Source organism: Staurois parvus, unplaced genomic scaffold (genome assembly GCF_062004578.1).
Source record: "Staurois parvus isolate SC_StPar_1 unplaced genomic scaffold, SC_StPar_1.0 ptg000101l, whole genome shotgun sequence".
NCBI lineage: Eukaryota > Metazoa > Chordata > Amphibia > Anura > Ranidae > Staurois > Staurois parvus.
The window spans coordinates 1,771,099-1,789,222 of NW_028317897.1; the positions used below are offsets into that span (position 1 = coordinate 1,771,099).

The 18,124-nt window shown below is 52.2% G+C and overlaps 1 protein-coding gene across 1 annotated transcript in view; it reads right to left on the bottom strand.

The window, feature by feature from the left end:
- Positions 1 to 228: 228 nt before the first annotated feature.
- The window catches only part of LOC149467787 (dihydrofolate reductase-like), a 111,123-nt gene continuing 93,227 nt past the window's right edge, over positions 229 to 18,124 (bottom strand). The window contains exon 7 of the mRNA XM_089671207.1: positions 229 to 487. Coding sequence (XP_089527333.1) covers positions 394 to 487 — 94 coding nt within the window. The 3' untranslated portion in view covers positions 229 to 393. The remainder of the gene's footprint in view (positions 488 to 18,124) is intronic.

The window sequence follows — 18,124 nt, forward strand, 5'->3', positions numbered from 1 at the left end:
TTTGTAAACCCTAGAGTTGGTTGCGCATGAAAATCCCAGTAAAGCAGTAGTTTTTGAAATACTCAGACCAGCCCATCTGGTACTAACAAGCATGCCTTGTTCAAAGTCACTTAAAAACCCTTTCTTCTGTATTCTGATGCTCAGTTTGCAAGCCGTCTTCACCCCGTCTAGATGCCAAAATGCATTGAGTTGCTGCCATGTGATTGGCTTATTAGCAACTTCTGTTACCAAGCAATTGAACAGGTGTACCTAATAAAGTGGCCGGTGAGTATATTACATTTTGTTCTCTAGGTTAGATATTTCTTTATTCAAGGCACTTTTGGATGTTTTGTATGGTCTGATAAATTTTAGTACAACATATCACATATCTATTTTAGTCTATTCTACGCAGGATCATTGGTCTTGCTTTGCTTGATCTTTTTCATAAACTTGAAAGATGTATTTGACTCCTTTTTCTTCCTGTATTTCAGATGGAACTCCTGGGTAACTGAAGATTAAAAAGAGAGAGGAATACACGTTATTAACATGTATTATGCATGAGGAGAATATGAACTATAAATCTGAATTTCTTGTAAAGGGTGTGTCCTCCTTCGGCCCTTTTCACATGACCTTTCCGATCAGGTCTGCCTGTCAGTTTTTCAGGCGGACTTTATCGGCCCCTTCATTCATCCCTATGGACTGGCAGGTAATCGGAGTCATGTCTGTTTACACCCACCTACCTCTGACACCCAATGTAGTCGGGTGTAAACAGACAGCAGGGTACATTTAAACCCAGCCACCCATAGAGCAAAGCAGGTTCTGTCTGTGTTCGTTGAGCAGACAGAGACCTGTCATCCACCTGCTCTGCTCTAATCAGGAGGGGATCCGTGAGCGGATCCCCTGTGTAAGAGGGGCCTAAAAGTATAAGTGGAGCATGTCCAGTAGAGTCACCTTAATGTCTTACAGCTATTGACATACTAGAGGATCTTCCCACTATTATTCTAATTCTGTTCCCACCCATGTTGTAGTCTTGACTGTTCTCAGGCAGTGGTGTATCTAGCATATTTGAAACGCATGAGAGTTCATTTATTAACACCCCCTCTTCTTTACGTCAAAATTATTTAAAAAAATAATCATGAAATTAAATTAATACTATTAATGGCTAGAAAAGAAACCAAGACAGTGAGTGTTGTATAAATAATCGAAAAAAGAAAAATAAACTTTTCAATAGTGGCGTACATAGTGCACAGTTGTAAGCAGTGTACCGGGGTGGGCTCCCCAGGATACAGTGAAGTCACGAACGAGGAAAGCAACCCCAACACCAGCTTTTGCCACAACAGAATTTTATGGGGAGTATCCGGTGGTACTGTATACCCTGTTATTATAGGCCCACATCAGTTCAGGTAGGTATTCGGGCCACCGAGCCTTTTGGCGGTCCTCCAGAGTCCACAGCATCTGGAGCAAGGTGCGGTTGAACCGCTCGCACGCCCCGTTTCCCTGGGGGTGATACGGGGTGGTACGAGAACGTTCGATCCCATACAGTTGGTACAACTTGTTCATTAGAATACCCTGAAAACATGCCCCCTGGTCCGAATGTATTCTCTGTGGACACCCAAACACCTGTATAAAGTGTTTGCAGACCGCTTCAGCGGCCGACTCTGCCGTCTGGTCTCTGGTGAGTACAGCCACCGCATACTTTGTGAAATGATCTGTCATGACTAGACAGTACGAGTGTCCCGAGGTAGAGTACCCAATCTGTGCATAATCGATCATAAGGAGCTCTAGGGATGCTGATGTCTGAATGGCCTGGACGGGAGCCTGCTGTTCAGTGCTCTTACTGCAGCGCCGACACTTAAGACATCGGCCTCGGCCACCATGTCTGGACAGTACACGAGCCGTTGGAGCCACTTGAATGTTTTATCGCTCTCAAAATGGGCACCCCTCTCATGGGCTTCCCGGGCAGCCTCCGGTCCCAATGACATGGGGATGACAATCTGTCGCCGGTACTGCAACTCTGACTGCAAGTACAGTATATGGTCCGACACAGGAGGCCCTGGGTAACAGTCAGCTTATCCCACTGCCTCAACAACTTTTGGCCCTCGGGAGTCAGATGAGCCCACTCTTCTGACGGAGGCCAGATCTTGGTCCGGACCCATTCTTTCACTTTCCACGGGTCCGGGCAGCTATTCTGGACCCTCTCCCAATCAGCCAATGTCTTTCTCAGCACCATTGGCATCCCAGACGCCACCCCACTTGAACGTGCCATGTCCTGGAACATGGGTAATCGACCAAGGTCAGGAGTTTCAGTGTCCTCTAGCTCCTCATTGGCACTCTGAGCTGGCAACCCTACAGGGACTCGGGAGAGTGCGTCGGTGTTGCCGTTCTCCCTACCTGACCGGAACTTGATGCGGTATTGGTACTTAGAAAGGCAAGCCAACCACCTCTGCTCAAGCGCACCGAGTTTGGCATTTTCCAGATGTGCTAACGGGTTGTTGTCTGTCATCACGGTCACCTCTGCACCGGTCAGGTACTCCGCAAACTTTTCGCTCATGGCCCACACCAGTGCCAGTAGTTCCAATTTAAAGGAGCTATAGTTGTCAGGGTTGCGCTCTGACTCCCTCAGAGACCGGCTGCCATAGGCAAGGACTCTCTCACGTCTATCCTGGACTTGGGATAATGCAGCCCCCAGACCATGTAGACTTCCGTCAGTGTACAGCAGGAATGGGGTGTTGAACGGCGCATAAGCCAGAATCGGGGCACTGATCAGCGCCCCCTTCACTGCTTCAAAGGCCCCTTGTTGCCGGGGTCCCCACTCGATGGGACGATTCTTCGGGCCCCCTGCAGTGCCCCTTAACTCATTTAACAGGCCCACCAAATGAGCAAACTTGGGTATAAACCTCCTGTAGTAGCCGGCCAGTCCAATGAATGCCCACACCTCTCGTAGTGTACTCGGCTGGGGCCACTTCTGGACGGCCTCCACCTTGTCGGGGGTTGGCTTTACCCCCTCCTGGGTGACCAAATGTCCCAAATACTCTATCTGCTGTCGAAACAGTTGGCACTTCTTGGGCTTGATTTTGAGCCCATGGTCTCGCAGCCGTCTTAAGACCTGTCACACTTTCTGGAGGTGATCCTCAAAAGATGCACCAAACACTATTATGTCGTCCAGGTATATCAATACCAACTCAAAGTTGAGATCTCCCAGACAGTGCTCCATCAACCGCTGGAATGTTCCCGGGGCATTGGACAGGCCGAATGGCATCTGTTTGAACTCGTAGAGTCCCATAGGTAGGATGAAGGCCGTCTTTGCTTTGTCCTTCTTGGCCACCGGTACCTGCCAATACCCACTGGCCAGGTCAAGAGTCAAGAAGTACTTCGCATGACTCAGGGCGGACAACAACTCCTCAATCCGCGGAAGGGGGTAGGCATCCCGGACGGTCTGGGCATTCAGCTTCCGATAATCCATGCAGAAACAGAGACTCCCATCTTTCTTCCGCACCAAGACTACTGAAGCAGTCCAAGGACTTTGACTCTCCTGAATCACCTGGTTTTCCAACATGCTGGCCACCATATCCTTCACCTTCTGGTACATTCTAGGCAGGATTTTCCGGTAACGTTCCCTGATCGGTGCAGCATTGCTGGTGGGGATTTTGTGTTTGATGGTGGAGGCACACCCGAAGTCCTCATCATGTCTCGAGAAGGCCTCCTGAAATTCCCAAAGGGTGTCTTCCAGTAACTTCTGTTGTCCTGGAGTCAGGGTCTTGCAGTTCACCCCCATCCGGGCCATGATCACTCAACCGCTCCACTCCGCTGTCGGGGTCTCCCTTTGATGGACCTCTACAGCATAGGTCCAGGCTGATCTCCTATCTGGCCGTAGCGTGAAGCTCCTCTGTCGAGGAATATCCCCTTTGGACACAAACTTCGGCCAGCAAGGTATTCCCAGGGACGGTTAACTCACAGTCTTCAATGTTGAGGCAGCGTACAGGCACACATCCATCCTTCACAATAGCGAGGGCCCGGGCTACCAGTGGATGAGTCTGCATTTCTTCTTGGTAAGCAGGCTCGATCAGGACCTCCAGTCCATTCAGTTGTCATTCAGCCCCAACTGGCAGCATCAATATTCACTCTTGTCGAGGCGGCATCTTCACCGGGGTCCTCCGCGGCACCCTCACGTGTCCAATGGGTCGACCGGACATGTCGCCCTTTCGCAGACTACAACTCCTCACCATCTGCTGTAGAACCTTCTGGGTTGGCCGGTGTGTGGTGGCCTGTTGCCAATACCTCGGCCCTTCTTTGGCATAAAGTTGATGGTCTAGGTCTCTCTAGTGTCACGTCCATCCCTCTGCGGGATGAATGATCCAACAGCACGACACCCTTCTTGCCAACGTCTTGCCCACACAGCCGGACCCGCATACAGACTATTCCTCGGATGTCCATCTCTCTGTTATTCGCAGCCGTCAGCTTGATTGACGCTCCCGTCTTCCGGCTCCATCATATGTCCATAGTGTCTTTCGAAGAACTCCAGAGGCATAAGGGTGCACTCTGACCCTGTATCAACTAGGCAGCGTACCTTCTGGCCTTCCAACTAGGCTTCCATAACGGGGCTGCTGGCATACAGGTCATGTTCCTCATGCTTAGGGCTTAGCTTCTGGTGTACTGCTGCAGGACGCCCAGCTACTGCGGCGGTCGGAAGTTTAACGTCGGCTCAGACTTCATCTGTTCTGGGCACTCTCTGGCCATATGGCCGTACTGTCGACAAGCCCAACAGTGGATCCCCTTTTGATGTGCCCTCACAGCTGAGTTATCCTGGGTGGAGTGGCGCGGGGTCATTTCCGGAGGCCGGGGAGATTCTGCCTTCATCTGGGACACTTCCAGTCGAAGTTCACTTAATTCTGTCCTCAAGGCCTGGACCACATCCCTTAAGGATTCTGAGTCTTCAGATGCAGACTGACCTCTTGTAGCATGGGTACTCCTCACTATTCTCGCCGCCACAAGTATGCACTCTTCCTCTCTCTCCACGGCGGCTACGTAGATGCTGTATAATGTCATGTTGGGCGCCGTCCGGGTCATCTCTTGCAATTTGTCCTGTAAGAAATTGTTGGAGAGCCCCACTATGAACTGGTCTCGTAGTAGCCGGTCCACCTCCCAGAAAGCTCCCATGGCCTCTGGATCTCACTGCTGTATTTCATTTAGCGTCTCCTGTAGGGCATTGGAGTACTGCATCAGGGTCTTGCCCTCTTGCTGTGGTTGGTTGAAGAAATGGCTCCGCAGATGCACTACTTTAGCACGCCCCCCTTGGGCTCTCTCCAGCAGGGAGAATATTTTCTCTAGGGTGTCTCTCTCAGATTCGGGCCTTACCATCACTGTCCGCCTGATGTCACCCTCTAGAGCCCCCAATGCAACCTCTGCCCGCAGCTCGGAAGACAGGTTACACATTCTTACCTCACTTCGCACGCTTTCAGTCCAGTCCTACAACATCATATTTTTACCGTCAAATTTTGGCAGGTGACTCAACAGCGCCCCCACGGGAATGTACCCTACTGGTACGGGCAGGGCGGGGGCAAGCTGTATCAGCGGTGTTGGGGCAACTTGGTCTTGCACTGGCCCACCCTGAGCTGGGTCCTGGACCGGTGCCATTGGCGCCGGGGGAAGATCTCCCGCCGCATTCCCGTCCATAACGGTCGCTGTATCCTGCCGACTATGCCAAGTTGTAAGTCGTGTACCGGGGTGGGCTCCCCAGGATACAGTGAAGTCACGAACGAGGAAAGCAACCCCAACACCAGCTTTTGCCACAACAGAATTTTACTTAGATGTGGCAAATAAACACAACCACAAATGCTGAAAACATACAATAAATTTACATACACCCAGCCCAAAGCCTGAGACCCTTGTGCTGCACAGCACGGCGCCTCCTGATGGATGAAGGTAGAAGGTGTAGTAATTTACCTACTGGTGGGCACAACTAAGCTGCCACACCTTACCCGTTATTACCCTAAAAGAGCAGGAATCAGTGTATTGGTGTATGGTATGGGCTAGCCTGCGGTGCAGCACAACAGCTTACAATCTTACACAAATCTACAGTATTCCCTCTCCCATAACTGGTCCTGTAGCACGTGCCTGAGTATTCCTTCTGAGCAAAATGCCAGTCTGGCTTGAGTTTGTGGAATTTTATCAGCTCTCCAATGTGAAATGTCACTTTAAGTTATGGAGTCCTTCCAATGATCAATAATAACACTTGTGGCCTGACACAAACAGAGACCCTAACTAACTATAGGCCTAGCCTCAGTCTCTAGGCGCCAACACTGAAATGAGGTGCGTGCAGATCTTACCAACCCTGGTCTGCTTTGCATCCGCTGGTGACTCTGAACAGAACAAATGTCTCTCCAACAAGCATGCGGTATCGCAGTGTATGTTGCTTTGTTCCTCTGCTCTCATCAGCATTCCTGGCAGCAGTCTTCCTTTCTCTGAACAGGATCAGTGTCTTGGACACGATCAACTTCACTTAGCTGCAACTCTGGTTACTGAGGGATGCTCTCACACCTGGATGGCATCAGATTCTCTGCTCACACGGCTCCTGCATTCACCATCCACAAAACATGGCTGCTGTCTCTCCTCTTTCTGTTCCCTCAACCCTGTGTGAAAACCCCACCTCTTCATGAATATAGAAATATCTATGCAGTCTGAGGCTGTGTTAGGAAAACAGTGGCATCTTGTGGCCAAACCACAGAATGTCAGTCCTGAACATTTAATTTACTCCACACAATAATTTACTGCACACAAACAGTGTTGAAACAATGAGAGCTGTTTCCCCATCTCACACAGTGAGAAAACAGGGGGTTATTTGTAGAGTGGGTTGATGGAGACAGGATCATTTTCTAGTAATATAGTTCTCCCATTTTCTAAACAGTTTTGACATAATGGGAGAGATTTACTAAAACTGGAGTGCTCACAATCTGGTGCAGCTGTACATCGTAACCAATCAGCTTCTAACTTCAGCTTGTTCAGTTAAGCTTTGACAAAAAAAACTGGAAGCTGATTGGTTTCTATACAGAGCTGCACCAGGTTTTGCACTCTCCAATTTTAGTAAATCCTCCTTAATATTTTGGCAATACATGGTTAACAAATGGATAAACCTATACAATACGCAGGCAACAACCAGCCATTTGCGACAGTATGCCTGACATAAATGGGCAGTCATTTCACTACACGAGCCACAAATAGGGAATCATATACAATACATACACAGAAAATGGGCAAATATGCAACATGCGGGCAACATACTGGCATTGCAATCATAATAGTTAATCTATAACATTCAGATATTTAAACAGTCAGTTCCACTGGAAAAATCCATCAGCTACTGGAAACAAAAATAGTCAATTGACACATTCTTGAGGCTTGCAGACACACAGGTTCTTATAGTGAGAGTTTGAAATTGCAATAAGCACCTGAATGTCTGCAAGCATCAAGACTGTGTCAATTAAGCGTTGGTTTGATCTGTATAGTCTGACAATCACAACAGAATATGGGAAATGGGCACTCTCAGGAAGGTGAGAAATGGCAAACAATGTTTTAAATTTTAAAAATGTTTTTATGTGCTGGGAAATATATTTAAAAATTCTACATAAAAAGGGGGGTTGTGCTTTAATGATAACTCAAAATATACAAACTTGCCTCTGTCAGTGGCCTTTCCCTCTCCAACACCCTCAAACTACTTGCTGTTACTGAAAACAGCTGTTTCTTCCTCTGCAGCTGCCCTCTCCCATGTGGCCTTCAATGGACTCACTCATCTAGACAGAGTATGCAGAGGTGGTTTCGGACTTTTCCTTTCCCCACAAAGCACCTTTGAGGTTCTTCCTACACCTCCTTCTTTGTCCCTCTGAAGTGCACTGTATTCTTTTTTATCCCGTTTGAGGATTGCAGTCGTCTATCAGCGCCGGTGTCATGCTTTCTTAATGACGTATCTGCATGGCTACTGTACGTTCCCTCCTCTGAAGTACTCACCATAATCCTAGGTGACTTTAATATTCCTGTCAATGCTAACACCTCAGCCACCTCTCAACTACTCAACCTAACTTACCTAACGCAATGGACACAAACCACCACTCACTCCAACAGCAACATCCTTGACCTTATATTCTCCCATCTCTGCACTCCCTGCAACCTCTCTAACACCCTCTTTCCTCCCTCCGCTCACAACCTTATCAGTTTCACACTCTCCCTATCTCAACACTACACTCAATACTTTCCTCCTTTGACCTGGTTACCTCTGAAGAAGTTGCCAAACATGTTTCTAAGGCCTTCTCACCACCTGTCCCCTCACAACTACTATGCCCCCTTTCCTGCTCTATCCTACACTCTCTAACCCAACCTTCAATCTCTCCCTCTACACCAGCACATTTCTAGAGATGAGCGAAGAAATGAAAAATTCGATTCGACTGATTCGGCGAATTCGTGGACAATATTCGATTCGAGTCGAATAAATTCGCTGTGAATTTAACTTAAAAAAGGGTGTTTCTAGGCTTCAGAGAGACTTAATATTAGTGCAGAACACTGTACCTTTAATTTAAATGCCCTTGGAGTCTGCTGGGGAAGAGAAATAATACTGTCAGTCAGTATGACATGCAGATGAGTGCCGTCGATCTTAGAATCACCGCACACTTCACTCATTTGGGCAGTCACGGGGCCAAAACCAGAGTGTGGAGCCACAGTGTGGCGGTGGAGGCAGCAGCAATGGGAGGCCATACAGCACCCTATGACAAAAATGGAAACCACCAGCAGTGTGAGGAGACCTGAAAGTGGCACATGGCAGAGTGTGGCGATAGAGACAGCAGCAATGGGAGGCCGTACAGGGACCCATGACACACTCTGGACCTGGCAGCAGCATGAGGAGGCGGTACAGGGGCCCATGACAGATTACGGGCCTGGCAGCAGCATGAGGAGTCGGTACAGGGGCCCATGGCAGATTACGGGCCTGGCAGCAGCAATGGGAGGCCGTACAGGGACCCATGACACACTCTGGACCTGGCAGCAGCATGGGGAGGCGGTACAGGGGCCCATGACAGATTACGGGCCTGGCAGCAGCATGAGGAGTCGGTACGGGGGCCCATGACACACTCTGGACCTGGCAGCAGCATGAGGAGGCGGTACAGGGGCGCATGACAGATTACGAGCCTGGCAGCAGCAACTTGGACAGGAGGACGTTCAGCTTCTGCACCGTCGGGTGCGTGCTCGCAAACTGTTGTCTCTTGGAAACGGATTCCAAGAAAGACTGCTGACGGAATCCGTGAAGAGGAGTAGCAGGAGAAGGAGCATCTGAACGAGCGGAATATGCCAACAAGCGACAACAGTGGCCCATGACAGATTACGGGCCTGGCAGCAGCATGAGGAGTCGGTACGGGGGCCCATGGCAGATTACGGGCCTGGCAGCAGCTATGGGAGGCCCGTAATCTGCCAGCACCCTATGACAAAAAATGGAACCCACCAGCAGTGTGAGGAGACCTGAAAGTGGCACATGGCAGAGTGTGGCGATGGAGACAGCAGCAATGGGAGGCCGTACAGGGACCCATGAGAGACTCTGGACCTGGCAGCAGCATGAGGAGGCGGTATAGGGGCCCATGGCAGATTAGGGGCCTGGCAGCAGCTATGGGAGGCCCGTAATCTGCCAGCACCCTATGACAAAAAATGGAACACACCAGCAGTGTGAGGAGACCTGAAAGTGGCACATGGCAGAGTGTGGCGATGGAGGCAGCAGCAATGGGAGGCCGTACAGGGACCCATGAGAGACTCTGGACTTGGCAGCAGCATGAGGAGGCGGTATAGGGGCCCATGGCAGATTAGGGGCCTGGCAGCAGCTATGGGAGGCCCGTAATCTGCCAGCACCCTATGACAAAAAATGGAACACACCAGCAGTGTGAGGAGACCTGAAAGTGGCACATGTTTGGGGCATGATTCATGGCGGATTTAGTCAGTTGTGTCAGGAACTGGTGGTTTGAAATCCAGACTAATCCACGCCTGATTCATTTTCACAAACGTGAGTCTCTCCACACTTTGGGTGGACAGTCGTGTCCTCCGCGGAGTTGCAATACCTCCTGCCGCACTAAACACGCGCTCCGATGCCACGCTACTGGCCGGGCATGACAGCCTTTCAAGGGCAAATTCAGCTAGTTGGGGCCAAAGGTCAAGTTTCGTTGCCCAGTAGTCAAGGGGATTGTCTACCTCGGTTGGCAGGGTGCTGTCCAAGTAGGCCTAAGCCTGTTGTTTGAGGTCCTGCTCCAGGTCCACCTGATGCTGCTGCTGCTGCTGCGGCTGGTTAGTAGTTTCCTCACTGCGCTGGTGAAGAAAGCTACTCATCATCGACTGCAGACTGAGGCAGCCGCTGCTGGTGGAGCTGCCACTGCTCCTACCACCCCACCCCTCCCCTGCTGCCATGGCAGCGGAACACGAGCGCACAGGGCCCACAGTGTCTGAGGATGGACGTTGGCGCAGACAGGCAGAGACCAGCTGACTACATAGGTGTTTTTTATAGTACGTTATTTTGGCCTCCCTCTCAGCAGGTGTGAAAAAGGCCACCATTTTTGAACGGTAGCGAGGGTCCAACAAGGTGGACAGCCAAAAGTCATCCCTCTGTCTGATGGTTATTATTCGGCTGTCGCTACGCAAGCAACCGAGCATGCTATGGGCCATTTGTGCCAAGGAATGCGAGGGACTCCCTGCCTCCATCTCCACAGCATACTGCCACGGTGCGTCTAGGTCCTCTGTCTCCTCTTCCTCCTCCTCTACCAGATGCTCCTGCTCCTCCACTCCTGTCCGCTGAGTGGAAAAACCACCCATTTCACTCAATAATTCCTGAGCACCAATGTCCTCCTCTACCTCCTCCTCTTCTTCCAGTCCTGCCCCCACAGGGGCCATGTGGCGTTGAGATCTGTGCGCCACGTCTACCGCACCCTGACCAGCCATTGTTAACAGCATTTGTTCCAGGACGTGCAACAGAGGAATGACGTCGTTCATCCCATAGTCCTGCCGACTCACGAATAGCGTGGCCTCCTCAAAGGGCCTGAGCAAGCGCAGGTGTCACGCATGAGCTGCCAATGGCTGACATCTAAGTTACACAGGGAGTACCTTTATCTGCTTTTAACATCAGGAAATCTGTGATGGCCTTTTGCTGTTCGTAAAGGCGGTCTAACATATGTAGGGTTGAATTCCACCTTGTTGCAACGTCACAGCATGAGGAGTCGGTATAGGGGCCCATGGCAGATTAGGGGCCTGGCAGCAGTTATGGGAGGCCCATAATCTGCCAGCACCCTATGACAAAAAATGGAACACACCAGCAGTGTGAGGAGACCTGAAAGTGGCACATGGCAGAGTGTGGCGATGGAGACAGCAGCAATGGGAGGCCGTACAGGGACCCATGAGAGACTCTGGACCTGGCAGCAGCATGAGGAGGCGGTATATAGGGGCCTACGGCAGATTAGGGGCCTGGCAGCAGCTATAGGAGGCCCGTAATCTGCCAGCACCCTATGTCAAAAAATTCAACACACCAGCAGTGTGTGAGGAGACCTGAAAGTGGCACATGGCAGAGTGTGGCGATGGAGACAGCAGCAATGGGAGGCCGTACAGGGACCCATGACAGACTCTGGACTTGGCAGCAGCATGAGGAGGCGGTATATAGGGGCTTATGGCAGATTAGGGGCCTGGCAGCAGCTATAGGAGGCCCGTAATCTGCCAGCACCCTATGTCAAAAAATTCAACACACCAGCAGTGTGAGGAGACCTGAAAGTGGCACATGGCAGAGTGTGGCGATGGAGACAGCAGCAATGGGAGGCCGTACAGGGACCCATGACAGACTCTGAACTTGGCAGCAGCATGAGGAGGCGGTATATAGGGGCCCATGGCAGATTAGGGGCCTGGCAGCAGCTATAGGAGGCCCGTAATCTGCCAGCACCCTATGTCAAAAAATTTAACACACCAGCAGTGTGAAGAGACCTGAAAGTGGCACATGGCAGCAGAGTGTGGCGATGGAGACAGCAGCAATGGGAGGCCGTACAGGGACCCATGAGAGACTCTAGACTTGGCAGCAGCATGAGGAGGCGGTATATAGGGGCCCATGGCAGATTAGGGGCCTGGCAGCAGCTATGTGAGGCCCGTAATCTGCCTGCACCCTATGTCAAAAAATTAAACACACCAGCAGTGTGAAGAGACCTGAAAGTGGCACATGGCATGAGAGACTCTGGACCTGGCAGCAGCAGGAGGAGGCGGTATAGGGGCCCATGGCTGATTAGGGGCCTGGCAGCAGCTATGTGAGGCCCGTTATCTTGCAGCACCCTATGTCCAAAAATTTAACACACCAGCAGTGTGAAGAGACCTGAAAGTGGCACATGGCAGCAGAGTGTGGCGATGGAGACAGCAGCAATGGGAGGCCGTACAGGGACCCATGAGAGACTCTGGACCTGGCAGCAGCAGGAGGAGGTGGTATATAGGGGCCCATGGCAGATTAGGGGCCTGGCAGCAGCTATGTGAGGCCCGTAATCTGCCTGCACCCTATGTCAAAAAATTTAACACACCAGCAGTGTGAAGAGACCTGAAAGTGGCACATGGCAGCAGAGTGTGGCGATGGAGACAGCAGCAATGGGAGGCCGTACAGGGACCCATGAGAGACTCTGGACCTGGCAGCAGCAGGAGGAGGTGGTATATAGGGGCCCATGGCAGATTAGGGGCCTGGCAGCAGCTATGTGAGGCCCGTAATCTGCCTGCACCCTATGTCAAAAAATTTAACACACCAGCAGTGTGAAGAGACCTGAAAGTGGCACATGGCAGCAGAGTGTGGCGATGGAGACAGCAGCAATGGGAGGCCGTACAGGGACCCATGACAGACTCTGGACTTGGCAGCAGCATGAGGAGGCGGTATATAGGGGCCCATGGCAGATTAGGGGCCTGGCAGCAGCTATGTGAGGCCCGTTATCTTGCAGCACCCTATGTCAAAAAATTTAACACACCAGCAGTGTGAAGAGACCTGAAAGTGGCACATGGCAGCAGAGTGTGGCGATGGAGACAGCAGCAATGGGAGGCCGTACAGGGACCCATGAGAGACTCTAGACTTGGCAGCAGCATGAGGAGGCGGTATATAGGGGCCCATGGCAGATTAGGGGCCTGGCAGCAGCTATGTGAGGCCCGTAATCTGCCTGCACCCTATGTCAAAAAATTAAACACACCAGCAGTGTGAAGAGACCTGAAAGTGGCACATGGCATGAGAGACTCTGGACCTGGCAGCAGCAGGAGGAGGCGGTATAGGGGCCCATGGCTGATTAGGGGCCTGGCAGCAGCTATGTGAGGCCCGTTATCTTGCAGCACCCTATGTCAAAAAATTTAACACACCAGCAGTGTGAAGAGACCTGAAAGTGGCACATGGCAGCAGAGTGTGGCGATGGAGACAGCAGCAATGGGAGGCCGTACAGGGACCATGACAGACTCTGGACTTGGCAGCAGCATGAGGAGGCGGTATATAGGGGCCCATGGCAGATTAGGGGCCTGGCAGCAGCTATGTGAGGCCCGTTATCTTGCAGCACCCTATGTCAAAAAATTTAACACACCAGCAGTGTGAAGAGACCTGAAAGTGGCACATGGCAGCAGAGTGTGGCGATGGAGACAGCAGCAATGGGAGGCCGTACAGGGACCCATGAGAGACTCTGGACCTGGCAGCAGCAGGAGGAGGTGGTATATAGGGGCCCATGGCAGATTAGGGGCCTGGCAGCAGCTATGTGAGGCCCGTAATCTGCCTGCACCCTATGTCAAAAAATTTAACACACCAGCAGTGTGAAGAGACCTGAAAGTGGCACATGGCAGCAGAGTGTGGCGATGGAGACAGCAGCAATGGGAGGCCGTACAGGGACCATGACAGACTCTGGACTTGGCAGCAGCATGAGGAGGCGGTATATAGGGGCCCATGGCAGATTAGGGGCCTGGCAGCAGCTATGTGAGGCCCGTTATCTTGCAGCACCCTATGTCAAAAAATTTAACACACCAGCAGTGTGAAGAGACCTGAAAGTGGCACATGGCAGCAGAGTGTGGCGATGGAGACAGCAGCAATGGGAGGCCGTACAGGGACCCATGAGAGACTCTGGACCTGGCAGCAGCAGGAGGAGGTGGTATATAGGGGCCCATGGCAGATTAGGGGCCTGGCAGCAGCTATGTGAGGCCCGTAATCTGCCTGCACCCTATGTCAAAAAATTTAACACACCAGCAGTGTGAAGAGACCTGAAAGTGGCACATGGCAGCAGAGTGTGGCGATGGAGACAGCAGCAATGGGAGGCCGTACAGGGACCCATGACAGACTCTGGACTTGGCAGCAGCATGAGGAGGCGGTATATAGGGGCCCATGGCAGATTAGGGGCCTGGCAGCAGCTATGTGAGGCCCGTTATCTTGCAGCACCCTATGTCAAAAAATTTAACACACCAGCAGTGTGAAGAGACCTGAAAGTGGCACATGGCAGCAGAGTGTGGCGATGGAGACAGCAGCAATGGGAGGCCGTACAGGGACCCATGAGAGACTCTAGACTTGGCAGCAGCATGAGGAGGCGGTATATAGGGGCCCATGGCAGATTAGGGGCCTGGCAGCAGCTATGTGAGGCCCGTAATCTGCCTGCACCCTATGTCAAAAAATTAAACACACCAGCAGTGTGAAGAGACCTGAAAGTGGCACATGGCATGAGAGACTCTGGACCTGGCAGCAGCAGGAGGAGGCGGTATAGGGGCCCATGGCTGATTAGGGGCCTGGCAGCAGCTATGTGAGGCCCGTTATCTTGCAGCACCCTATGTCAAAAAATTTAACACACCAGCAGTGTGAAGAGACCTGAAAGTGGCACATGGCAGCAGAGTGTGGCGATGGAGACAGCAGCAATGGGAGGCCGTACAGGGACCATGACAGACTCTGGACTTGGCAGCAGCATGAGGAGGCGGTATATAGGGGCCCATGGCAGATTAGGGGCCTGGCAGCAGCTATGTGAGGCCCGTTATCTTGCAGCACCCTATGTCAAAAAATTTAACACACCAGCAGTGTGAAGAGACCTGAAAGTGGCACATGGCAGCAGAGTGTGGCGATGGAGACAGCAGCAATGGGAGGCCGTACAGGGACCCATGAGAGACTCTGGACCTGGCAGCAGCAGGAGGAGGTGGTATATAGGGGCCCATGGCAGATTAGGGGCCTGGCAGCAGCTATGTGAGGCCCGTAATCTGCCTGCACCCTATGTCAAAAAATTTAACACACCAGCAGTGTGAAGAGACCTGAAAGTGGCACATGGCAGCAGAGTGTGGCGATGGAGACAGCAGCAATGGGAGGCCGTACAGGGACCATGACAGACTCTGGACTTGGCAGCAGCATGAGGAGGCGGTATATAGGGGCCCATGGCAGATTAGGGGCCTGGCAGCAGCTATGTGAGGCCCGTTATCTTGCAGCACCCTATGTCAAAAAATTTAACACACCAGCAGTGTGAAGAGACCTGAAAGTGGCACATGGCAGCAGAGTGTGGCGATGGAGACAGCAGCAATGGGAGGCCGTACAGGGACCCATGAGAGACTCTGGACCTGGCAGCAGCAGGAGGAGGTGGTATATAGGGGCCCATGGCAGATTAGGGGCCTGGCAGCAGCTATGTGAGGCCCGTAATCTGCCTGCACCCTATGTCAAAAAATTTAACACACCAGCAGTGTGAAGAGACCTGAAAGTGGCACATGGCAGCAGAGTGTGGCGATGGAGACAGCAGCAATGGGAGGCCGTACAGGGACCATGACAGACTCTGGACTTGGCAGCAGCATGAGGAGGCGGTATATAGGGGCCCATGGCAGATTAGGGGCCTGGCAGCAGCTATGTGAGGCCCGTTATCTTGCAGCACCCTATGTCCAAAAATTTAACACACCAGCAGTGTGAAGAGACCTGAAAGTGGCACATGGCAGCAGAGTGTGGCGATGGAGACAGCAGCAATGGGAGGCCGTACAGGGACCCATGAGAGACTCTGGACCTGGCAGCAGCAGGAGGAGGTGGTATATAGGGGCCCATGGCAGATTAGGGGCCTGGCAGCAGCTATGTGAGGCCCGTAATCTGCCTGCACCCTATGTCAAAAAATTTAACACACCAGCAGTGTGAAGAGACCTGAAAGTGGCACATGGCAGCAGAGTGTGGCGATGGAGACAGCAGCAATGGGAGGCCGTACAGGGACCCATGACAGACTCTGGACTTGGCAGCAGCATGAGGAGGCGGTATATAGGGGCCCATGGCAGATTAGGGGCCTGGCAGCAGCTATGTGAGGCCCGTAATCTGCCTGCACCCTATGTCAAAAAATTAAACACACCAGCAGTGTGAAGAGACCTGAAAGTGGCACATGGCATGAGAGACTCTGGACCTGGCAGCAGCAGGAGGAGGCGGTATAGGGGCCCATGGCTGATTAGGGGCCTGGCAGCAGCTATGTGAGGCCCGTTATCTTGCAGTACCCTATGTCAAAAAATTTAACACACCAGCAGTGTGAAGAGACCTGAAAGTGGCACATGGCAGCAGAGTGTGGCGATGGAGACAGCAGCAATGGGAGGCCGTACAGGGACCATGACAGACTCTGGACTTGGCAGCAGCATGAGGAGGCGGTATATAGGGGCCCATGGCAGATTAGGGGCCTGGCAGCAGCTATGTGAGGCCCGTTATCTTGCAGCACCCTATGTCAAAAAATTTAACACACCAGCAGTGTGAAGAGACCTGAAAGTGGCACATGGCAGCAGAGTGTGGCGATGGAGACAGCAGCAATGGGAGGCCGTACAGGGACCCATGAGAGACTCTGGACCTGGCAGCAGCAGGAGGAGGTGGTATATAGGGGCCCATGGCAGATTAGGGGCCTGGCAGCAGCTATGTGAGGCCCGTAATCTGCCTGCACCCTATGTCAAAAAATTTAACACACCAGCAGTGTGAAGAGACCTGAAAGTGGCACATGGCAGCAGAGTGTGGCGATGGAGACAGCAGCAATGGGAGGCCGTACAGGGACCATGACAGACTCTGGACTTGGCAGCAGCATGAGGAGGCGGTATATAGGGGCCCATGGCAGATTAGGGGCCTGGCAGCAGCTATGTGAGGCCCGTAATCTGCCTGCACCCTATGTCAAAAAATTTAACACACCAGCAGTGTGAAGAGACCTGAAAGTGGCACATGGCAGCAGAGTGTGGCGATGGAGACAGCAGCAATGGGAGGCCGTACAGGGACCCATGAGAGACTCTAGACTTGGCAGCAGCATGAGGAGGCGGTATATAGGGGCCCATGGCAGATTAGGGGCCTGGCAGCAGCTATGTGAGGCCCGTAATCTGCCTGCACCCTATGTCAAAAAATTTAACACACCAGCAGTGTGAAGAGACCTGAAAGTGGCACATGGCAGCAGAGTGTGGCGATGGAGACAGCAGCAATGGGAGGCCGTACAGGGACCCATGAGAGACTCTAGACTTGGCAGCAGCATGAGGAGGCGGTATATAGGGGCCCATGGCAGATTAGGGGCCTGGCAGCAGCTATGTGAGGCCCGTAATCTGCCTGCACCCTATGTCAAAAAATTTAACACACCAGCAGTGTGAAGAGACCTGAAAGTGGCACATGGCAGCAGAGTGTGGCGATGGAGACAGCAGCAATGGGAGGCCGTACAGGGACCATGACAGACTCTGGACTTGGCAGCAGCATGAGGAGGCGGTATATAGGGGCCCATGGCAGATTAGGGGCCTGGCAGCAGCTATGTGAGGCCCGTTATCTTGCAGCACCCTATGTCAAAAAATTTAACACACCAGCAGTGTGAAGAGACCTGAAAGTGGCACATGGCAGCAGAGTGTGGCGATGGAGACAGCAGCAATGGGAGGCCGTACAGGGACCCATGAGAGACTCTGGACCTGGCAGCAGCAGGAGGAGGCGGTATATAGGGGCCCATGGCAGATTAGGGGCCTGGCAGCAGCTATGTGAGGCCCGTAATCTGCCTGCACCCTATGTCCAAAAATTTAACACACCAGCAGTGTGAAGAGACCTGAAAGTGGCACATGGCAGCAGAGTGTGGCGATGGAGACAGCAGCAATGGGAGGCCGTACAGGGACCCATGAGAGACTCTAGACTTGGCAGCAGCATGAGGAGGCGGTATATAGGGGC